This window comes from Passer domesticus, chromosome 8 (assembly GCF_036417665.1).
Source record: "Passer domesticus isolate bPasDom1 chromosome 8, bPasDom1.hap1, whole genome shotgun sequence".
Taxonomy (NCBI): Eukaryota; Metazoa; Chordata; class Aves; order Passeriformes; family Passeridae; genus Passer; species Passer domesticus.
Window position 1 is genome coordinate 31,335,523 of NC_087481.1, and position 25,704 is coordinate 31,361,226.

Below are 25,704 nucleotides of genomic sequence, written 5' to 3' on the forward strand. Positions count from 1 at the left end.
GACACACTGATCACCTCTCAGGAGGTAATTAGTTTTGGTCAATACCAACTTATTTGCTGCAGTCTGGCAGGTGTTTGCCTAAAAACAGGACACTGATAAAAAGTCATTACCTTATTTGCCCACTGTTGGGGAAGGAACATTGTCCCCACTACACCACTACTGGGAACTCGCCTTCTGAGGGAACTGAGAGCACCAGCAAGCAAGTCTAGGAGCAGTCATGAGAAGAAAAGAGCTCCGGCTTTCAAGGCCTCTAATTTGAACTCCATTTTTAGGAATGAAAACTTGGCCCTGGAAAACGAATGCAGTGTGGTCTAGCAAAAACTGTGGAGTCTGTCTCAGATTTCATCTGATGCAGATGTCAACATACAGACCTAAGAACAAAGGAGCAGAATTCCCTATGGCCTGATAGAAGCAGAAACTCCAAAGTCTTTAAATGTCCAGGGTCTGAGGGACAAAGGGGATCCAACCCTGTGTTACTGTAAATTTTTATTTCTACCAGTTGTGACAAAAACCCCAATCTTTCAGTATGTGGCACACAGATAAGAGATGCTACAGCACTTCCCTGAGCAGGCAGTCAGCACAGAAGAGTAAAGTGGCACTGGGAATTCCCCTGGGCACTTTCTGAATATGCATTTGTAGAACTACAGCCCAGGATGCATTGCTATCAGTACAGGAAAAACTTGATCACAGGAATTAGGATCATTACTTAAGGATGTGTTCTGCCTCAGGCCAAGTTCTAGGAGTTCATCCATTCACACCCTCATAACACTTCTTCTTCTTCTACAAAAGACAGAAAGAAGGTTTTTGTGATGCAGCTCTGCTATGTAAGGCCCAAGAGTCATCATCTCATCTAAATTTTCCCTCCTGTGAGATTACTTTGGAGTTTTTTTTCCAATGACATTAATCTCTGATTGACAAACTGAGTTGATTTTAAGTGTCAGAGAGTCAGATTTAACCAATTTTCCAATCAATATATGACCTAAGCTTTTGTTATAATGCACTAAAACCCAAGTCATCACAACAAAGTAAACTGCAGCAATGGAATTGTAGTGTTCTGCTTTATTAACAGAGGGCTCCATTTCACCTAATTTCACTTACACAATAACCACATGGCTCAGCATCACAAAACAAACCCATCACTAAGCTGGCTTAAGCCAACAGTCCAGTTCCTTGACTTCTTAGGATCAAGAAAAAAAAAAACAGTGCAAAGTCTGTGACATTCACTGACAAAGAGATAAAGCATCTGAATTGCACTTTATTGTTGAAAGAACATGAAATAATTATAGCCCTACTGCAAATGAAGTGCTAGAAAGGCCTGAAAGACTGTTCTAAACTGCATGTGTGTGAGACAACTGCATCTGTAAATGACCCTGCACCCAAGTATTCCCTGTTGATCTGCTTCTCCTGTGACTCAGCCCAGCTAACATGGGCAGGCAGGACAACTAATGGGTCATGGAACTAGTTGAAATAACAAGCCATGAGGTTAAATCAGAGATTAGTTCAGTTTAGTATAACCTCGATGTCAACTTTCTCATTAGGAAAAATCACTGTGGTAAAACAGTGAAGTAAGAGGCTAAAATAAAATCTGTCCAATGACTTTGGCACTCTCTGCCCACATTCTGTAGGTAGCTCAATACAGATCTGACAAGGTTTGTGTTGGCTGCTTGGTTTCTGTGACATCTAAAGGCAGAAAGTGTGATCTGATCCTAAGTATAACTTATATCATTCATAAATTAATAGAGAATTCTTATTATCAAATTTCACTGAGAGAGACATACCATTAAGTAGAACTAGCATTTTTCAATCGTCTAATTTTCTCAAAAGGAGCATTTTCATGACTAAAACTGGTTTTGATCCTATAAATAGGGATCATCCATCCAATTCTGAGATCCAGTCAGACAAAGGAAGTGTGGAAGTGCTATACTTTGTTAATGTTATTCCAAGCTAACTATTGAGAACTGCAGAGTCTGGGAAACAAGGACAAACACTGGGATCACTTCAGAGAGGGAATAACTGTAGACCAAGCAAGGTAAAGCAGAACCCAAATTTCAGAGGAAAATAGAATATTGCCCTTACTCATACATTTTATTGGACAGAGGACTTTACTGGCTGCATTTGATTTCTCTATCAAACTCCTAAATTAAAAGATTTTCTTACAGATTTTCTTATAGTCTATGCATATAAATTCATACTCATACTATTTAGCTATAATCAAAGTCAGTATGCATTATTTTTATTATATCTAGGGACAGCAAATACACAAAACCAGAAGTTCCATTCTACATAAACTTGTACATAAAACTTGTTTGCCAATTTGAAGAAACTCATTTGTAACCTTAGCAACATAGCTAATGAACCAGATTTCTATTGGTAGTATTTTTAATAGCTTATATCATACTTCATTTCCTAGTCTTGAAGGGAATTTACTATTTATTGGCAGCAATAGCAGCTAACTCAAACCCTTCTCATTGAATTACATTTAAAATTCACGACTTGATTATAAATATTTAAATTAAATACAAATAGGATTCTTGCAAGACAAACCAAACTCACAAAATACGAATACAAGCCTCTGCATGCTCTCTCCAAATTTATTATTTGCTTTTCATCATAGGTTTGCCTTCTCAAAGCTGTAGAGTTATATAATAGAAATATAGATAAAATATCAGAACAACAGTTCCAGCAATATTCAAATTATAAGCAGAAGATTCAAGATGTTTTCTGAACTGCTTCCCTCCATGACACACTTGTTCTTAGACATCATTGGATGTCTCCAAATATTCATGTCATTCTATTAGTATTAATGTCTTCTGCACAAAACAAATAGCTCTCAATTTTCAGTCTTTGCAGTTTCAGATTTCTATTGATCCCTGATGGCTTAAGGGTAAAATTCATCCTTGTTTAGACAGCCTCCACTTAATCCTGCTGACCTACTCAAGAAATGAGATATCATGGTAATATTAACATTATGAATCTGCAGATGGCATTTCCCCTAATTCTATCAAAATTCTGTGACTCTGCAGCCCCTCTTGATGCTCTTGAACCTGTTATGAACTTAGTTTTTAAGCACCATCAAGAGCCCTTCGCATCACCTTTTGAAATCTCATCTTTACTCCATACTTTCTCTTTTGCTACTGCCCCATGAGGTCTAATTTTGTCTTTGATGCACAGTCAATTTTTTCCAAATATTTTCTCCCAAATGATTTAGAAGACTTTCAATGGAACAAGAGAAAAAACAGCTCCTTTCTTGCTTCCAGAAAAAAAAAATCTGCTAGTTTTGAAGAAAACTGCAATAAATACACAAGCAGAAGGCTATTTACATAGATGTCTAAGAGTGTCCTTTGGCTAGACACTCCTAATTTGGGAAGGAAAAGACAGATAGTCCTCACCTGTGCTGGCAGAACTCTTGTTTTAGCATCAAATAAAAGGGCTGCCCTCACAAGAGAGAGCAATGGAGAGCACTTCAAAAGCCCAGTACAGACCAGGTGCAAGAGTGGCAATTTGCACTTTCCACAGATCCACTGAGAAATTTGCTGCCTTTCTACACCTTGTTCAGCCTAACTGTGGTCCTTGACACCAGCAGCCTGGTGGCATGCCCTGGTGGAGCTTAAGTGACTGAGCAGGGACACAGGACAGGAGGGAAGTATCTGTTTTATCACAAGGTTTGGAAACCTCTCAAACCAAGAACATTTCGAGTGTCAGAACAGAGAAGTTTTACAGCGAGCACCAAGAGGAAAGCAAGGTCAAACTCAAATGAGGGGACTGGCACCAAAACTCTGGCTACCTCTGCTGCCAGAATTCTGGATGAATAGGCTCTACTTTAACCTTTCCAGAAGCCGTAGTGCCAATAAACAGCAGCAGGAAATGCACAAACCAGCCATTTTGATACAGTTCCCTTGAACATTAGAGAACTTCATGTACTCTTGTCAAGAGCAACAAAGAGCTGGAGGGAATTTACATGGGATTTTCTTCAATAACATTTTGACATTCTTTGGGAGATTCAGCTGATGAGTGGAAATTCCCAGCTTGAATGAGGGCAAGACACATGCAGCACTCTGCTAATTCCATTCCCTCTTACTCTTGCCTCACATGCTGATGATGTTAGTTTACCCAGCTTTTTAAAAGACATTTAACCCCCCCATCTTTTTAAAACCCCATTCCCTTGCCATCATTCTTGTGCAGGACCAAGGGAGAACAGCACAAGACTGAGGGACAACGGGCACAACAACAAACAAGCAGGTTGAGGAGAAGGGCAGTGCATCAGAATCACTAATTTTCCTCCTAACATTAACATACTGTATGGAAACCGGTCATTCTAGGTGAATGAAGAATTTCTTGATTAAGAAAAAGGCTTTTCAAAGATTTCTCAAACACTTATTATATGGATAATTCAAACCCAAGACACTGACACAAACATCTGACTTGCCCAGTCATCTAAACTACCCCATCCATTTAGTTTGCCTTGTTCTTGTGACTTTGCTCTGATTTCTCAGGAACATCACTGGATTTTATCCTCACACTTTTGCTGTGATAGGAAGAAGTTACCCCTGAAATGTTCACATAATTATATATCTACTGCAAACAGATTCTCCATATCCCAAGTCTTGGTCTAGAAGCTTGGCAACTGTTTTAGAACTGCTTAAATTAACAAGTAAGTAGTGAGCATTAGCAAAAGCACTGGCACACATGCTCTGATTTCCCATACTACGTTGTCCTTATTAAAGCAATTGAAACATTGCTGCATTGTTCTTTAAAGTTTATTTAGTCTTTTTAAGGACTCAAGTACCAAAGTATTTTTCTAGCTCATAAATTTTTGTTCTTTGTTTGCTTGGACTTTGTTTGGCTTGGACTTTTTACTCCAAGTCTCCATTGCTAGGTCTCCTGATCCTTCCACAAGCAGCTGACACTGATAAACAATGAAATCCAGAGCCCTTGGAAAGTTGCTGCACCTTGGCTGGAATACTTTGCTGAAATAATAGTGATTCCAATAAACAAACAGGCATATTCATTTCCAAATCAATACCAGAGTGGGAAATTGAGAGTTGCCATTATGTTCTAGAGCCATTGGTCTCAAGAATTAACTGTTTGTCCACAGCCATGGAGGGTGTTCAGAGCTCCAGTGCTGTGGTAAAACACAGTTCACTGTGTTCACTTTTAATTACAGCAGCCAGCATGAAAGCTTCAGTGGTTTAGTGAGATCTTGTGGGGTTTTGTGGTTTTGGAGATGTTCCTTTTTAATAAATTTTTGGTCATAGTGACAAGAATTTACTTTAGCTTTATACACAAGCAAAGCTCCCAGACACAGCTTTATAATAACTGGGTCATTAGCTCTCTGTAAAGATTTATATATACTCTTAATCTTACTTTAGATTACCAATTATAACAGTGCAAATGTATCTTATTAAGTGCCTATGTAGATAATTTTAACATCAGCAGCACTATTATTTACTGTAAGGATCTTTAAAACTCGTATTTACCACAAGTGGCGAGTCAAATCTATCACAAAGGGAAACTCTGGAAAGGGGAGGGAAATGAAGGAACAAGAGAAAGACATTAATTCTCTGGCTAGCAAAGTTGAATTTCATTTTTCAAAGTAGCAAAAACCAGACCAGAGATAAGGAATATGCACACCACACTGTGGCCACATCAGTGTGACTGCTACACCCCTGACACATGAGGCAGCTGCTATCAGCAACAGGAGCACCAGTACAGCCAGATTAATTTAAACACATCCATAGACTTCCTACTTAAACTATAGAGCCCAACACCCCCTTTTACCTTCTCAGTAACTTCTAATTCCATGTAGCCAGCCAGGCCTTTCCTCTTCAGATGCCAGGAGGACCAGCCTTGAAATGCCAGAATTGACTATTCAGCCTCAGGTTATTCACAAATTTGTTGATGCTTTGACATTGCCACTGAGTCATTTCATTCAGGATTGCTTTCCTTATCATCTGGGACTGCTGCATTCCACAAATTTCATTTGGAAACCACAAATAGCAGTTTCTGCTCAAGTCACCATTAAGCTGCAGAGAGGTTTGGGACCAAAGCCTGGCTGATGTTATCACTCACACTAACGCATTCCTCATGTTCCCTACCAGATCTCTGCGTTTTGCCAGGATACAGCTTTTCCCTGCTCACTCATAGTAAGAGTTTGATCTTTTTTTTTTTTTTTTTTATTTTACTTTTTGTGTCTTCATCATTCACAGAAAACTCAGGGCTGATGAGCCTCAGTAAGGTAGTTTTTCTATGCTGTTCCTGTTCCATTTGATCAGCATTGTAAGTCCCCTGCATGAATAATGCCTAGTTCCAAAAGGCTTTTGAAGACACAGTTCTTCATCCAGTTTATGCTGAAAGGCACCAACACTATTTGCAAATATCGGTAGAGCACATCAGAAATGGGAACGCTTTTAATGAGCTGAAACAGAAAAACCCTGAAGACTTTGCATTCTTTGTTTCATTTCTGCTCCAATATCTTTATTCTCCTTTTCAGCTTCACAAAACACAAACATTTACTCTCTGTTCTTCTGTATTTCCAGACATACAAATTCCTTCTTAAGTGACTGACCTGGGCATGGTATAACCTGCAAGTTGTACATGTGTATATATATAGATACAAAATACATACTGTATATATGTATTTTTATATTTATATATATTTATATAACATAAGCACATATATTTTACTCAGACATGCTCAGCACTAAATAGCTATTAATTGACTCAATTAAGTAATTATTAAGTAATTTTATGGGGCCTTAGACTTCTCCTTTCATTACTATTTTGTCTCCTTGGTACTATTTTTAGCACTTGTGCATGCTCAGATTTTTTCAAACTGGACAGTTCCACTGCTTATTTGCCCTGGATGCTGTACCCACCTTATTTACACAGGGGCATTTCCAGTGTAAGGGTACCTGCTGTTTATGGGAGCCATCAGGGATGAGTCTGTCTTGAACTGCGCACTTTTATTAAGAATTCATAACTATATCCAGGCTGAAATGCTCTATTTTCTAGGTGGTTCTTACTCTCAATCAAGATGCATTCAGAACTGACATTGATTTTTAAAATACCTTGAATGCTAGTACAGTTTAGAAAATGAACACTGTGGTGCAATGAGTTTTGTTTGGAGGACTTTTTAATGTGTTGATCCACATCTCAAAATAATTCTATATTCTTTAATAAAATTATGAAAAATCTCCTTAGGGAACTTGTAACATTTTCAAGTCAATATACTTCCATTAAACACACAAAGTCACTGTCATACACCAATGCTTTGGTTTTTTCCCTTTACAGTATTATCTAAAAATAATTTTAATGTGATTTTTTTCCTTTGGAAAGCTGGAAGCAAAATATGAATTATATATCAAGACCAATCACTCAAGGTGCTTTCCTAAAGAGTGTCCTTGGAACCCAGTTGCTATTTGCACACACATTAATAAAGTGCAAAGCTTTAAATCTGATTGCTTCAAGTTAAATGGATGGGTCAGTGCCAAGCAAATTGATCTCTTTCACAGTGCTCAGTCTATAGCGAACTATAACTCCATAACAATGAAAGGACTCCATTCAATAAATAAAATACAGACTTTTAAAATTACCTGAGCACCCCTTTAAATGCTCTGCAGGACTGTATGTGCATGCTGCATTGTTTACCTGAAGCTAAAGCCAACACACACTATTCAAAGAGAGTTTTAATATTTGACGCAGCATGTAGGGATTAAAGGCCTCATGTCTGAAAAAAAAGATCCCTGGACTGACAGGACAATCACTTCTCTCAAATGAAACAACCAGGGGTCAATGGTGGCAAAGACATACCTGGGAGTATCAAATGAAAGGATGACCTTTTGGGCAAGGTCTTGGTTTGACATTCAGAACTTCAATCCCTGTTTCAGGAGAACTCAGTAAATTGCCTACTTTCTCTGTAACCCCATGCCCCAGCTGGTAAAAAAGGGACTAATGACCCTCTACCTCCACATTTAATGTTCTGTAACGATAATCATCAGGTACCTGTCTCAAAAGGAAGAGATCAACCTCGGAAATTGATCTTTGAATAAAAGCTATGAAAACATATCTTAACAAAACCCTGAACAAGCAGTGAACAAAAACAATGGCGAAAACAGCAAATGTCTGTACACAAACCTGATTATACTTCTTTCTCTGAAAATTTAAGCAATAAGACTTATTCAGTAAAAAGGTTTTACTAAAAATGAAAACTATTAGAAATTATCCTTAAGACACAAAGTCCTTCCCCACAAAGGATACTGTCAGAGCCACTTTTATTCCCTAAGCCCTCACACTGCAAAGGAAATGCTCCAAGACCTGAAAAACTCTCTTTTCTCTCTCAGAAAATTTTGCACACAGCAGAAAAACCAGCAAGAAAAACATGTCATTTCTAGTGTCTGCCAATATACAGCTTTGACTGGAGGACAACGCACAAAGCAGCTGCATATTTGATAAGAGCTGCAAAGACAAACAGAGCCCACTCCTAATTCCTCACCCTGGAGCTCCCACAGTGCCCATTTAAAAAGGTGATGTAAACCCCAGCTCACACACAGTGCTCCCACTGCCAGCCTGTCCCTTCATCCCACATGTCCAATGCCTTCCAGCCTTTGGAACCCTTGAATACATCTTCCACATGGCTGCCCTCACAACAATAGAAGAACTCACCACATACCTTTAAAGTAGCTTCTTCTTGCCCTGTTTCTCTCCCCTGAGACCAAAAGTGTTTTAGACCTGTCCTTTTTCACTCTCTTCAATCCCTACATCTATCACCCCATCCCTCCTCTCCCTTCCACCTGCAGACCCTCTAACACATGCTTCACTTAACTGAAACTGCTCCTACTGACATTCACTGTTTTAGCCACACTCTAAAATTGTTACTCTCTCCTGCTGGACTTGCCAGATGCTTTTATTAGGGCTGATGGCATTTCTTCTTGATAAACCTCCTCTTCCCAGCACCTGTCTCCTGGTTTTCCTCTTATGACACCCCAGCATAGTCTCTCCAGTGAATACTTTCTGTGAAATTCTCCAAGTTCACAAGGAATGCCCCACATCCATTCATTCTGTAATCTTCTTTCTTTACATTAATTCCATCCAGCAAGCAAACTAGCAAAAACCAAAAAATCCCCTGTCATTCATATGCTGATGAGTCGTGATCCACTTCTCTGTGAGATATTTTTCATATTCTGGTCAGTCTAAACTGACTGCTTTCAGAATATCCCTACAAGCTTCATGGGGATAAGATTTCTCAACACTCTCCCTTCAAAAGGCAAAGAAAATCCTTTTTTCAGTCAAAATGGACAGCAAGAATATCAGACCTGCCAATTTGGACTACAACACAAGAGGCATCTTTGACTCTTACTTCTCATCCAGGATAAACCCAAAATCTCAGAGATTCTCTACACATAATCTTTCTAATAAACAGGTTTTTTAACCTATCTGTAATGCAGAAATTCCTTTCCCAGCTCTGATGATATTACTTATTGATTACTTCCAAGTTCATCTTTCTGACCTTAAGAATCACAAGCTACTCTCATATCTCAGTGAAACTTCTGCTGCAAAGGGGATCTCTAACTTCTTTCTTTGATCATTTCACCCAACTCTTCATATTGCTTCAACTGCTCCCTTGTTACCTGTCACATCAAAGATATGCTAACAATCTTCACTTCCAATGCCACACAATTTTTATTCCAATCTTTCAGGTTATCTCTAACTCATCATGAAGATTCTGGCCTTAGTGTCAATGTCCTTCACCGACCCCTATTTATAAAACATTCCCACAAGTATTTTAAGATTCTTTGTTTTGTTTAGTTTAATTTCTTTTCTTTTCAAAATGTTAATTTCTAAAATCGTGGCATGAGTACACTATTTGTGTCCTACAACAACATTCATCATCATTCCCTTTTATTCCATAGATATCTTTATCTGTCATTTCTTGCACACTGCAAATTCTTTAGGGACACAAATTTATACAGCACCCAGCAAAAGAACATCCCAGTTCATAACAAGCCATTCAAGTACAGCAAGAATAAGCACATCAGCTATAAAAGCACCAGGAAAAATAATTATTAGCATAGGATTCCACACCCTTTCCAAAAGAGCTCTTAAACCCTTGCTAGTTCAGTGGTATTTTCTGCCCTCCAAGATCCCAAGGTAAATGAAGTGACACCTGGCACTTGGAGCTGACGACACCCCGCGCTGTTCCTCTGACACAGAACACTCCTTGCCTCAGGAAAAGGCAATCTCCTTGCACAGTTACCACTCTGTCTCAAGTTATAACCTTTATTTAATCAGATCTAACTGCTTGTCCTTGATGATCAAGGCTCCCAAACATTTCTCCCCTTGCATTTGCAAAGTGCTCCCTCGACCCTCTACTTTGGATTTTCTAGGAACTCTGCCCTTTGAACTCTGAAGAAACAGACATAACACAGCACTCAGTGTTTCCTACACAGGGGGCAGAGCCCCAACAAGGCTCACCCTCACACCTACACTGGGTGCACAAAACTGGAAGAGGAACCCAGCAGCAGTCCTAGGATGCCTTCCTTGGGATTAATCTTAAACCCACATAAATCTCACTTGAGCTCTTCTCTCCTACAGAGCACTAAACTGTGTGCTGCCAGCAATTAGTAAAGGCTTACATTGATTTTTTAATTAGTTTGAAACTAAAAATAAGTCTTGGGTAAATATAATTTTGTTTCACGGGCTAAAAGTTGCTAAAAACCTCCTGTGAAAAGATGCCAAGCAGATGCAAATTATTATCAGCAATTATTATTCATCCCTTCCAAGGATAATGGTCATCTTCTGTGACCTCTGGGACAACAAGCAAAATGGATCAGTGATTTTCTCAATCCAGCACAACAGGTCTAGAAGTGCATTTTATGGGGGAGATCATTGTGCAGAGTCCCATACTCCCAAGTCAGTCCCTGAGCTTAGAAACTTGGAAAAAGTCAACCTGTACCTATGATGTGTATACACTGGTGTCATAAGTTCAAAAATTCAATATTGAATAATTACAGTATGTATTTTCTAATCCTCAAATCCAAGCTTCCCCAGAACAGTCAGCTAAAAAAGTCACTAGATTTATATGAAAAAGTAAAACTGGAAGATGGTAAATAGCTTTTTAATGGCCATTACTTTTTCTGATTTTTGTAAGGCAAACATATTTTTCTCATGTACCTGTGGTGTTTCTGCCAGTGCCTTACAATAGTCAAACACTGGTATAGTGATGAAATGCAACTGCAGGAGCCTATTTTAAAATTAATCATCCATAATTAATTAGTAATATCTCCTTTCTGGCAAATTATACCTAAATTGCAGAAAATTATCCTTGCTGAGAATGATAAAGTCATCTTCAGCTTTGCAGTATTTCAGAGAAACATTTTGCATGTATTTATGTATTATAATGACCACAGATATGTCAGAGTATTCAATTCCACTTTGCACTATACTAAAAATACCGCTGCATAGGAACTTTATCCTTAAATTGCACAGTATTCAAAGAGTCACCCAAACAACCTGAAGTGAAATAATTTTGAAGGAGTGAAGGAGTAGGTGAAGAGAAGGTTAGTTTTTGATAGTCATGTTATTTTAGTGCTTACTAGATTTGTCCTGTCTCAGCTCTTGCAAAAGCCAGCACTGAGTGCTTTAAAGGCAGTACTAAAGAAAGTAGATTGTCTGTCCCAGTACAACACATGCCTGTTTCCAAATCATTAATAGATCCTGTTCCTCCCAAAAACCCCAAACATAAATGCAGCCTTGCCTGACAGACAGAATCTTCCCTATCTTGAGGTTAAATCTCTTCAGAGTTCTACAAAAGCAAATGAAAAATAAAAAACAATGTTGAAAAAAATCACTTGTTTAAAAAACGATTCACAACACAAATGTTAATTCAAGATTTTTTAACAATTTTTTCAACTAGATGTTTGGCAGAGTTTCCTTTGGATTTGACATCCTTATGTGTGGACAGCAACAAAATTTTGAAATGACTCATGTTTTATCAGCTGAACACCTGCAATGAAATGAGGACCCACAAGTGCACTGAGGATGAAGCATTTGGAGCAGGAGGAAAGCCTGGTTCCAGTACATACAGATTTAATGACATTTAAAAATGCATGATCCTCTATGTATATGCACCCAGTCATCAGACTGAGAACATGAGCAGAGAAATCAGGTTCTTTCACACCAGACATCATTGCTGACACTGAGAGACTTGGCAAAAATGCCAATAAAGCAATATTTAGACTCAAAAGGGCTTTTTTGTACCTCCAGCCAGTGCATCCAATTTCCGGGGGTTTTTTTTTTTGCTCAACTGACCCATAAAGCCTCACCAAACTGCTATCAGTTATTGTTAGATATACAAAACTGGATGCAAGCCTCCTGCCTCTCATGATTTCAACATTCAGGTTCAAAATTTCATGCAACATTCTAGTGGAGTAAAAAAAAAAGTAATTTAACATTATTGTCACCTCTACCTGCAGTAGTAAAAGGAATGCCATTTAAATGAAGCTATGCAAGCAATTCATAAAGTCATTTGTTCAACAATTTTCCCTCCTCTTCACAGTGTCTACAGATCCATGTAATTGAGTGTTCCAAACACATTTGATTGGGATCCCTGTGAGCATAACCCCATCCCTTGGATTAGTCATTGTGAAGAAAAATGTAGGAGGGTTTGTGTTTTGGGAGGTTTTTTGGCCCAGTGGAAAGAAACTTGCTTCAAAGCCAATTTATCCCAGAATGGGAGGGCTTTGTTTACACTTAAGTTTTAGCAATTCAATGAGGTTTGCTTGGGCTTTAATTATAATTATTATTCTCTTTAAGCACAAAGAGTCTAAGCATATTGAAAATGTAAACAATAGCAGACAAGATTTTAACTCTAAGGAAGAAATAGAACACCAGAGGAGGATTTAGAGAAATAAGGCAGGCATAATTTAACTTGAAAAAAGAATGTATTATTTCTACAGTTGTTACCAGCACTCAGAAATCTAGAAACAGAAGAGGCATATTTTTTTCCCAAAATTATTCAACAATATTTCGAGATGTTTATATACTGCATATAAAACAGAGATATGGACTAATATGTTGAATGTTTGTGACATAAATAAAAATTTTAAAAAAGAGAGAGATGAAGTGCTAAGTGCCAGAAAATTAATATTGAACTTTTTTCCTGTTAAATTCTGAGAAGTGAATGTCCCTGGAAAACTATTTCATACAATTGCTTGTGGGTGCAAATTGTTCAAGATGCCATAAATACTTCACTGAGCTCCAGTCAAGTAACAGCATGTCACCAACTGCAGAAGGGAAGAGAGAAGGTTGGAGCACAGTTCTCTAACAGGTGCCCGCTGAGAGTGCTCTGGGAGGAAGGAGATCAGCATCTTCAGTGGCCAGGATTGAAGGAAGGCCACAAATCACTGTGAAATGACCCCAAAAGCCCAACCCAAAAGCAGGAGCTCTAAAAGGAATCAGTCAGAACACTTCGCAGGAACTAGGGTGAAAAAGAAACAGAGAAGGCTTTGCTTTCCAATGAGGACACTGAGGTGATTATATAAACAGGGCAGAGATAAATTACAGCTGTTTAACACAGTGTTATACTGGAAATTTTTAGCTTCAGCTCAAATTGGAATTGCTGTGATTCACATAACCCTGCCACACTGATAAAGCAGTTTTGTATTAATTTTTAAAGGAATTAATCTGCTCTCTTTCATTATAGTCTTCTTGTTTTAAACTTGCTTACTATCCTAGGCATGCAGAGAGCTCTGCTTTAGGCTGCTGTGCTGCAGGGATATGCATACAACCTTCCTGCAGCTTACAGGCAAGGCAGGCTCACAAGGAACTACAGCACCTTCAGAGATCCACCTCAACAAAAACATTTTTCATTTTAGTGAACCTGCCAAAAATACATGTAATGCTGAGTTAAAGGTTTTTTGTAAAGCAGATAATGCCTTCTATATTCAAGTCAATAACTACATGCAACTGGGTTACAGCCTCCATTTCACTGGTGTTCAAAAGCAAAGGTTCTATATAAATACTGCAAAGGAGGAAGAGTCAAGTCTATGAAGCAATTGATATCACCTATATTTATAAAGACAAATCCTATTAAAATAGATATCCCAAATAAACCATGTGTTCTTGAAGAATTAAGAAACCAAACCCTCCACAGAGGTCAGGAACTGCACACCTGCCACAGGAAACTTGAGAAGTGCTGAACTACAAGATCTTTTCCTCCTCTTCAGATAGGTTGTATATAAAAAGTACAAACTCTAAACTTATTCACACAACACATGTTTCCTGGCAGGTCTTCAGGAGGGCTCCTGGGTCACCTAGAACATCCTGCACACCAGTTCAGGACAAACTGCTAGCCTGATTTACCAGTGTTTTATCCAGTGAACTCTTGAATGCCCTGCAGGATGATGCCTCCCTGAACTCTCCTGCCCAGCACTCCCATTGTCCCACTGATCTCCCTGTTAGAAAGCATTCCCTGTTTAGCTACGGGTCATTACTTCCTGTTAGACATCCCATGATCACCTTAAATAATTCCTCCTCCTCCACTCCTGTTTCCTCTCAAGTGCCTGGCAGCTCTGTTCCCCCAGGCAGGCTGTATATAGCCTGTTCCTGAGGCCTCTCCTCAGAGGTCCTGCTCTCCCATCCTTTCATCGTTTTTGTCACCTCTTTCAACTTTCTTCCATTTATTCATTTCACTGTACAGACCTAATGATAAAAGCAATGCATACAAATAATGCCTCTACTTGCAATTGTAAAAACATATTCATTGCGAAGTGAAAGAGGCAGGTGAATCCTCACCATCTCAAGGAGGGAGCCTTTAGAGTCTCAGACTCCTATATCTGGGCCAAAGAAACAAACAGAAAAGGTAAAAGTGCTAAATCTTCCCATTTCTGAATTATTAGTTTTTCTTATCTCCTTGCAAGAGGATCACCTATTTTTCAAAATACAGAATTGTTTTCCTGGCACACATACACCTGTTACAATTGAGACAAATATATCTGGGATTTCTGCAGACGGAGAAAGGAACATTTTTATCAACTGTTTAAGGAGGGACACTCTTTAGATTAGGTTTGCTTCAGTCCCTAATTGCCCTTTTAATGCATAACCTAAGACAGTTAACATTTTATAAATGCATTTACCATCCCTATTCTAAATAAAGGCTGATTCTAGGTTTATAGCAATACCATTGAAAAGAATTTTTTCCATCTCCTCTCCATTCTTACAGTCAAAGCAGTTTCATAGCAAAACACTAAATCTTTAAAATTGACAAAAGGTCAATAATTTCTACTGCAGTAACTTTGACACATGACAGAACCAGTCACTGAGATGTTATGACAGTTAAATGAAAAGAATCCCTAAATAAAAATTATAGAAATTGAATTCTTCCACAATTCAGAAGTTTTTCACACATGAGAAGGCAGAGTCCCCTTACTTTGTACATCCAAAATCAGACAAAATCTCTCTGGCCCACCTAAGAGATGATGAGACTGAAACCCAGACATGTATTTTTAGGAAGAAAAATATACCACTTGCAGTATCAAACAAGGCAAAATAGATCTTGTATGAGCTTCCAATGGCTGGTACTTATGACTTCTGCTAAGAAAAATCTGTTAAATCTGTTTATTTCAGGTTTCGTAATCCAAATACTGTTCTTATTTTTCTTCTGCATTTCACAAGAGGGTTGGTGTTCAGCACCTGGATTTCATGAAGATATGCTATTAGCCAACACATTTAAATAAAAATCTGTATCAAGTTTGTCAGACAATTTTCCCTACTACAAAATATCAACTCAGCAAAACTGAAAATCTTAGTAAGAAGCCTCTTTTTCACATAAAATTTTCCATTTCCAGCTTTAAAACCTCTTTGTTCTTCAATTTCTTTTTCTAACTGGAGTTAAAGAAAAAAGAAAATAAATATGTGCAAAATCTAAAAATCATACCCTTACATTTTCTTCTAGCATTGCTGCTTAGGTTTTTTTCAGAGGGTTTTTTTTTCCCCAAAAACTGAAAAAAACCCTCAAACAATTCCAAGGTGTAGAGTGAGATTGATAACAACAGCAGTCAGTATACAGCAATATGGCACCTATAGTAAAAAATACCAGCTGTGGAATTGAGAAAAGCCATCGAAGGAACATACTGCCACACATTGCAAATGATGCATTTCAGCAAAATACATAAGAGTGGGTATTTCATTTAAGCTGCAGGTTGTTATTCTAGACTCCATGAAAATATGCTGTAGATAATTAGTTGCACTTATTGACTGAGGTACCGAAGAACTCATTGTAACTCTCCACAAAATAGAAGTTCAGCCTCTGCCTTGGAAAGATTCCCCCCTACGCTCTGCACCTCGTGTCTTCAAGCCTTTGGAGAATTCCTTTCTAAGATTTAAATTTTTCTCTTATAAAGTTTTTCTGAATCAATCAAGATTCAATACAGGAAGATTGCCAAATAAATTACTTTTCATTTCTGCCCACTGTTAAACTCCTGCAGGGAGCTGGAAATATATCAGGGTCATTAGTCTTAATGCCTATAATACACAGTGCTTTAAGGTGAAGTGAGTAGTAAAAGAGTTTAATACAGTTTAATACTGGCCCCTACCCTGGAGACACCTCAGGGTTCTGACAGGGCACTCATCTGACTCACCCAACAATCCCAGAGCCCTGTATCCCCAAGGGGGACACAACTTCCACCCAGCTGGGGTCTGAATAAAACATTTCCTTTTAACCTGGCTTGGATGGTTTGTTAGGACTCCCTGGCAATGTGCATTTCTGCTGGAGGTCTCCTATGAAAACAGCTGAGTGAGCTGTGGAGAGCTGCACACGCTTGGAGGGCATGTAATTCCCTCATTCTTCAGCTGGAAATGCCTGTGTGTGCACAAACCTGAGGTGAATTTATCCCTCTGCTTAGTCTTTTCCAAACTACCTATTTGCCTCATTTATTTAGGATAAAATTTACCTTGTTGTTTAAAAGATCACTGATGAACACAAATGTGGATAATTTACTAAGGCTGTTATGGCAAAAAAAAAAACCCTAATGAGCTAATTTGAGTTTATTTTTTTTAATTTAGCAGGCTTTGATGGAGCAAAACTGATAATTGGAAACACATCCCATCCACATTTTAATTTCTTGGTTCAGTCATATCCCTGGTTAGTTAAAAAAAATTAAAACCCCTACTTTATTGCCAAAATCTTAGCTAATAAATACACAAACTTAAACTGAGGCTCAAATTCTCATTCTTAACTCTGACATAGAAAGCACTGTAAAATAATTCATTATTTAATATTAAGAAAGCTGAATAAAACTAATTAATGCCAAAACTTAGCCCACAGCACATTAATTAAAAGTTTGCCCAACAGCTAACTCCCTGTCCTAATTAGCATCGCTGATTTCAAGAAACCACTAAGAAAAGAAGACAAACATGGAATTCCAACTTTATATTGCATAAAAATCTCTTTGATTCAATTTTCAACCATCAGTAATGTGCCCCTTTAAGACAAATTTGGAGATTTCCATAGCAAAGACAGCTCTTTCAGGCACATTATGTTTCATTTCTTAAAGATTATTGCAGATTTTCTGATCACTTATTAACAGTGGTTGAAATCCAGGACAAAAGCATTGATAGAGAAGTCAACCAGACAAAAACAATTACCCCCCACAGATCTGTATATTTTATTATATTATATAATATCTAGTCCATGTTGCCCCATTTGCATTAACCACAACGCAAGCATTCCATGGAGCATGTGACATTTCAATTCCCTGGCACTAGAGTCTGAAAATCTTATTTGACATTAAACAACCAGCACTGTCAAAATGGCAAAACATGGGTCATAATCTTGTTTCTGAAATGTTGATGATAAAGAAACTGTGCACTGACCTCATTAATGAAAGTCTGGGCTCCCCGTGGGCTCAGGAGTAGGATGGCCCTCCGCAACGTGTCCCGGTAGCGGTTCAGCTCTTCCGTTTTCATGGTGGTGAAAAGGTTGGAAAACACTCTGCTGATGTTCCTGTCCACTTTTTGTAATGATACATCAAGTCCCAGCCTGGAGGCCTGATCGAGAAATCCCTGCAGCCCACGTATATCTGTAACACAGAAGGAGGAGAAAAAAAAATTAAAATAAATAAATTAATTAATTAAAAATAGAAAATAAAAAAGCCACTGCATGAACCTCCTCCACTTAGGCAAGCAGCACTAATTAGGTGGAAAAGGCTTTTTCTTTACTATTTTTCCTGCAGTGCTTTCTGAAGAAGAGCATTCCACAGAGCCATTTTTCATAGTGAGTGCCAACAGGGAAACTCCATCAATTACCTTTCCCTGAGGTCTGAGACCGACTCTTGGGAAGAGCCAGCTCATGCATCTGGGTGGCTCTGCAAGCCTCCCCAGAGGCTCAAGGCTACAGGGTTTAACACTGCACAGATAACAAAGTCCCACCCCAACAGCATGACAGGTCAAATGCAGAAATCCAGGTCCAGATAAATAAGCAGGGGATAAATCACTCATGCCTAAATTTCTCACTTTCTATAACCTCACACAGTTGCTTTTCCCAAGGAAAAAATACAAGATCCGGGACATACACAGCCTTCCTTTTGACTCACCCTTTTTTCTCCTGTCCTAGAAATAAACTGCCTAACCAGAGGTTTACCATTTATCCATAAACTCATAAAAGAATACACAAAGCCCCAGTGTAATTACAATATATTTTAGTGCTTAAAAACAAAATAAAGTGGTTCAAAGACAAATCAAGCAAAAAAGCCCCTTCAAAACATGTTCCTTTGAGCTCTGTGCCTCAAGTTCAGGATGATTTGAAAAAATACATTTTCCTTAACCACCTTTTTGGGCATTAACATGAAGGAATACATATGTTCATGCTGAAATCTGCTCGTTCAAATTGTACTCAATCTTCATTCATATTCTCAGCATTTGTCTGTAATAAATGTCTGAGGTTTTATTTTGTAGTGAAATTTAGAACAAGAAAAACGTCAAAGCTTATATTGAACCAGGTTGCTCTCAAAATTAGCAGTGACTCGATCACAGCTGTACCATGTCCTTAGAAACCCTTAATTTTATGGGGAAAAATGTCTAACTTGTCATGAATAACAAAGTATTGAAGCCTCTCACCTTCATTTCTCACACTTTTGTGATTAAATTTCATCTCATGGGTGAAGCCTAATGGTGGAAGATAGAGCGCATTTACTGATCCCAATATGAAATCTTGTCTTCAGAAAATGTCACTGTAACTAACAATCTCTACAAACTACAGTGTACCAGCTGGTAGATAGTTTGGGGTTTTTTAAATGCTGAAGTAACCGAGTTGTGACACTGCTCAAGTCAGAGGATGGAGCCCAGTCCAGCTGAAGGCAGTAGTGCTCCCTGCTGGCACCCCTGAGTGAGCTCTTGGACCAGCCCTGAACAAGGTCTTTCATGGCCACAGAACACACATGTGAAGTCCTTTTCATCCCCCTTAAAAAAATGACATCTCAGACCCAATATAAGTAACATCTTGTGACGATACAGCAGTTTAGCATGAACAAGTGCAATATATTAGGGTCAACTAGCAAATGTCAGATCCAAAACAAAAACAAGCTGCCTTGAGTAGCCTCACTCCTCTATCCAAACATGAGAATGCTTGTGAATATGATTAATTTGGCTTCAAAAATCAGCTGAACTGCAGAGACACATCAGAAATAGTAGAAACTAAGCTTGGATTGTGCCAACTACAGCAGACTCTCTACTGACATTTTAATTTTGATTGGGTTGACGTGATTATCTAGCCAGGCACACCATCAGGAAAGGTGCACTCATGGGGGCTGTGCTGATCTTCTGCTTCTCAACTCAGGCAAGTCCATAGCAGCTTTGTCTCACTGTCATAAATCTCAGACTTGCTCACCATCCAAAATTCCCAGTCAGGGGGAATTAAACCCCAGGAATAGGTCTATTGTTATGCAGGTATTCCTGGAAAGCAACAGAGGACTTCAGCACATGTATAACTGCTAAATATTGCAGGTGTGCTGAAATAATGACAGTGACAAACAATTATCATTTACAGGTTAAAGCATTTCACAAAAGTTCAAAGTCAGTTTGGATTTTGTGAATTTATATTCATTAGAAAGCATTCATTACTATGTGCAAACTCTATGGATATACGTGACACAAAACACAAAGATTTTTCTTTCAATGATGTTTAGTCCTTCAAAATTACCTGCAGTGCTTAACAAGCAGTAAGAAAATTCCCTTTCTCATGGTTTAACAATGACTTGTCTTTTTGTGCAAGCCTCCAAAGAAAAGCTGTTTATAAAAGATTAACTGTGCTGATACTGCTCTGGGGGGTTTTGCCTCACGTTTTCAGCTGACCTGATGAACTACTGGTTAGAAATGTTCTTATTGACAAGTGCAAAATACTTGATGCACTAGGTAAGACTATCTGGACTTGGAAGGGCATTGTATATTCCCTTACAAACCCTTGCCCCAAGGAAAATTGACTGTTTTCCAGTTTGAGAAATGGAAAGGATTCTGAATTTTTCCAGCTAGGTGAGAAAGCAAAATCTGAGATGGATGAGATTGTCCAAGCTCAACTGTGCAAGCACAATCTGTGAGTGTTTCACAGATATAAGTGAATGTGAATTTATTCAGTGTTGGCAATTAGAAAGAACTGTGTGATGATACCTTCCTGAATGCTGACATGCCTGCTCCTACTTGACACCAGAAAAAGGAGGAGGTTTGGTGGGAATTCAAAGGTGGAAGTGGGAACAGAAGAGAATTGTTTGAAGAGGTGACTGACAACTTTAGGTGCCTACATAATGGAATCTTTTTTCACAAATAATTATTCACAACAATTACCAAGAGGGCAATCATTTCTTAAAATGTATCAGTACACAAATACACAAACACATGCCCATATGCAGGAGCATCTGTTTATAAGACATAATAAATTAGGCTCAGTCTTATTTTATCTGACATCACACAAGGAAGTGAGTGCCCTCATTTTTTTCCTCCATTTAGAAGATCACAAGTCCATGCAACACTAAAGAAAAAGTGAGCTTTGCTCCACAGAAGCTGAAACAGAAATATTCACATGTACAGTTATGAATTTCTTTCCACTTCTCATAATCTAGGACTGCTAGTCCTTTATTTTTTTTTCTTCAACACTAAAGGAAGTTTGATACAGTTCACATAGAATTTTATTAAAATAAAGGGTTCTATAAACAGTTTTGTCTGTTAAAATACAATTGTTTCCTGCCTCTTGTAATCTTAACAGTGATTTCTTTTTTTATTAGAAAGTTTAGAGTCTAACATTAGAGAGTTACCATTAGATACCATTAACTCTGGTCCATTACTAATGAAATAATTCCTTGTCCCCATTCATTTCACACTTTGTAGGCCAAGTATGGCAATCCAAATTCTCACTTCAGTCTAGAACAAAGGAGAGACCAGTTTGATGTAGGTACACAACCTACAGCTACCTCTGCCTTCAGTTTTACAATTACTTGCTTGTCTCAGGTTGTAGCCTACACTTGGCCTTTGAAATCACATCATCATAATTTAATTTTCTAATTGCCCCTCTGATTTGTGCATGCTCAGCATGAGGACTTTCAGAGGCAATATTTCAACATTTCCTCTCAGAGAACATCAGTTTCTTGAAGAGGATGAAACGCTTTAGAAGGAAAACTGTGCTAGAGAAAATGCACTTCTCATAAAGGGATCCATGACACCGCACAATAACCGGGTAAGTTTACAATACTCTAGTGTCAACCACAACCGTGGAATCAGCAGGCTGGAACTAGAAAAAGGTGAGACAAGTTTGAAAAAAAGGCAAATTTCTTATGACCTTTATGCCTTCTCTGTTACATCTGACCAGAGAGATACTGAAATCTCTGTGTCTGAGAGCCTTCGTCCGAATGCTGACAGATAACCCACATGTGCAGATCTGACAACAGGAGGATAGGACACTTTTAGGGATAACCACTACAAGGAGGGAAGGAAAGCCTGATACACTGCTAAGATATGAATTCTGTCACTGTGACAACAAAACTAACGCTTGCCATAAATAAAGGGCTTTATTGTACTATAAGGAATAATGGAATATATAATTTCCTGCTGGAGGTTAGGTTGGGTACTGTGCTGCCTGATTGGAGCACAAACATAAAAGAATAGTACCAAATGTGGCATTAGCTGCCTATAAAGCTTATTGTCACCTACAAAGCACTTCATTTTTATTACATTATTTATAATCTTTTTTATACAAAAAAGTTCCTAGAGTTTACTGTAGCATTCATCTTTCATGAATTTACAGGATCTGATTCTTGGCCTTGACAAAAGAGCTTGAAGCTATTATTTCTGTGTGAAACAGCTGTGTGGCTGGGCACAGCTGGCCTTTTAGGATGGCTCATTGCAGAAAAGAATTTCCAGGAGGTATAGAGCACTATATCGTCTTTTCAACACCAGTTCCTAACCCCACTTGACAGAAACAGAGGCAGCACATGGCCAGGAAACATTTTACTTTGGGTGGAAAACAGCTGGAAGCAAACTGAAGTCCCAAGCTGGAGCCGAAAGCACAGCTGAAGAAGCAGCAGGATATAATTTCACACCCTGTCATTCCCATCCAAGCAGATTCTGCGAGGACTAAGTGCCGTCACCCAGCTCTGTTTTCAAATAACCTACGCAAATCCTTTCACTGGTACATTTGGAAAAGGGAGGAATAAATGAGTGTGAAAAACAATGAGATCAGGCAGGAGATGGTGAGGTTTGGAGTTTTCTCATTTGCAGATTGCAGGCTCTACACTTCACACTTTTTTCCCCAGTGTCAGTTTTATTTGAGCGTTGTTTTGATGATATTTAAAGCAGTGAGAAGAGTATCAGAGAGGCTTGGATAGTTTCATTATTTTAGCATTTATACACTTACAAAAATAAGTTTACCTTTTCCAAGAACTGAGGATGGGTATTCAAGGCATTGTTCTTCATACTTAAATTCCAAAAGAGAAGAAAAAAAATACTGTTTCTTCTCTCATTCAAAGATCTACTTTGAAGAGAATCAAAATTACAATAAATTGGAAAATTATTTCATTTCTTGGCACAGAATAAAACACACATCTCCAGGATTCATTGATTTGAAAGATAACACATAAGCACTCTGAAACATGTTTCCTAAACCACTTCAGTTTCGTGGGTTTCATTCTTTTTATTTTATATTGGCTGTTCTCCCTAATTCTCACAGCTGCCAATTGTTTGCATTAGAAATAAGGGATAATATGCCTGGTGTTAGAAACAGAGACACATATCCTGATGATTAGTCTCCTGCTGCATTGTCAGCTTGCTGAATAAATTATTTTCAATACCATCTTTGTGTCCTTGCAGCAGATAATAACCTACTTGAAGGATTTGAACATATTCTAGAATTTTAGAAAACTGAAAGTGGACATACTTCAGAAGTAGCTCTTATTATTCAGTCAATAAATAACTGCATTTCATTTCTCCAAAGGCTAGAAAGACTATTATAAATGTTTCTGAATGGAATTATTTTGTCCAAATCATCTAGAAGGAACAGATTTTGAGTAAGCACTGAAACTTTCAATCTAAAATACTCACAGAATGATTTTAACTGCTCAAACAGAGTGATGGGACTAGAAAGTATAACAACGTAGTCTGTTACAATATATATGACTGCATTAATATTAGAACATAAATACTTATTGGAGCCAAGTAAAAATGTGAAAATTATATTAATAAAATATATTTTCTACTTTTTTTCTCTGCTCTTACAATACCTCCCCAAGCTTGTATTTCTCACTTCACCTACATAAATTCCTTGGGTGTCTTTGCCTGCCATATTCCTACAATCAGTGCTAATATAATTTTTTTCAACAAACATTAGAACTCACAATTTCAAACTGTGCTTAATTTAGTTACCTCACTTCTAATTAAGTTTTATTTCAAGAACTTTCAACTAAAAAAAATCCCTTAGCTTCTTGCATGCTTTTAGATATGCCAGAGTTCACAGTAACACCTCTGCAATTATATCCCTATTTCTTTGCCTTTTTTTTTAATGGAGAAATGAAGTCAGTAACTAAGTAGTCATTATTATAGCAAGTAGATAGAATATCAAGTACAATAAATCCTTTAATTAGGTTGGATACTTTTTATTATTCAGCTTAGCTAAGAAAAGTTGGACCAAATGAGACCAGACAGGAAGTTCTGCTCAGTCCATGACCCGTCTCTGATAAACAGAGTGTAAATCAGAAGGAATTGTGGATGCTCCCCTTGAATATTCTCCCAACAATTCAATTTGTAGTGCAAGAAGTTCCTAAGGCAGGTGTAGTTTCACTGTATTTCTATGCACTAATGGTCCATGTAACCCTCCAAAGCTCTCTCCTCCACAAAACAGCTCAGCTTCCCTTAAGCAAATGTACACTTTGAGCATCCAAATCAGCTGTCAACCAGCATAAAAACTTGGGACTTTTCAGAATCCCATTGGATCTCCCATTTCCTGATTTTACCTTTCTCTTCTGGACAGTCCTACTAACAGGGACCAAACACAAAGCAATATACCAGCACCTGCCTGACCAAACAGACCTAGAAGCTGCACAGTCCCGTCTCAAAGACATGAGAGAAAAGCAAGAAATGAGACATTTCAGGGGGAAAAAAAGAGGCAGCAGGCTATTAGAAATTTAAACTTTGAAAAATGCATAGAATATTGATTCACCATTTAAGTCAAGATCACAGACTGACATTTGACCACCTCTCCACAGAAACAGAAAGTCCTACCATGATTGTTTCAATCCAAACACCAGGGTCAACCAGATGCAAACTTCTACTCTGAACTCCTTGTAATATCAAAGGTTGAAGTTTCTATACAGCTGCAGAAATTTTCGATACTGCCCACATCAATATTATTTTCAGATTTTCAAAGATAAAAACTACTTTGAATAGAGTCAAATCACGGGTTATTTTCACTCCCAAACAGATGGAAAAGGGACAGAATGCACCACAAAGCCAGATGCGTTGCATGCATAAACAGATGCTTCCAGACTCATCATAGAAGGTTAAAAATATTTAAGGTACTCTGCACAACTGATGTTTCACACCTGAAACAGCTGATCCAATCTGAAGGTAACTGGAGCTTCTCAGGAGGCCCAGAAGCACAAAAGCCTTTTAGAGGCTACAACAGCCCTTTCACATTTAGCATGAAAGGTCAACTACAGGTCTCTGCTGCTGGATTTTTAACACTCGTCATTCAAAAGCACAAGGGAAAGCACCTCAGGAAATTCACTACTGTTGGAAAAATCGTGGGCATATGCTACAACTGATGTAAAAAGGGAATTCACTGAAGAACCAGCATTTATATTCAAATCATCCATTTGATTCTTCCAAGTGCAATAATTGCCAACTGTTTGCCCAATGGTAAACCACTGAAATGAGCTGTAATAGCTTCACTTCACTACTACTGTTTATATATTAAAATACCTTTCAAGATACTGCACAGTGCAACTGCTGTATATTCTTGTGAGACCAAAAACAGCTGTATTGGCAGAAAACATGCTTTTGCAAATGTATAGCCTGAGATGAAATGAAATATTTTTCACATAAATTAATTTTAATCATTGCATTAAATTGCTGAGTTTAATATTTGCTGTGACTGAGTACCAGAAATCAAAACATCAATCCACCTTAAGAAAGCACATCTTTTTTCTCTTGAAGGGCTGAGACGCAGACTTTCTG

At 38.1% G+C, this 25,704-nt stretch overlaps 1 protein-coding gene across 22 annotated transcripts in view; it reads right to left on the bottom strand.

Moving 5' to 3' along the window:
• Positions 1–25,704, bottom strand: part of GRID1 (glutamate ionotropic receptor delta type subunit 1) — a 539,628-nt gene that overhangs the window by 197,940 nt on the left and 315,984 nt on the right. For all 22 annotated transcript variants that reach the window (XM_064430084.1, XM_064430089.1, XM_064430081.1 and 19 more), the window contains one exon: positions 17,869–18,074. In XM_064430084.1, the coding sequence (XP_064286154.1) occupies positions 17,869–18,074 (206 nt within the window). The remainder of the gene's footprint in view (positions 1–17,868; positions 18,075–25,704) is intronic.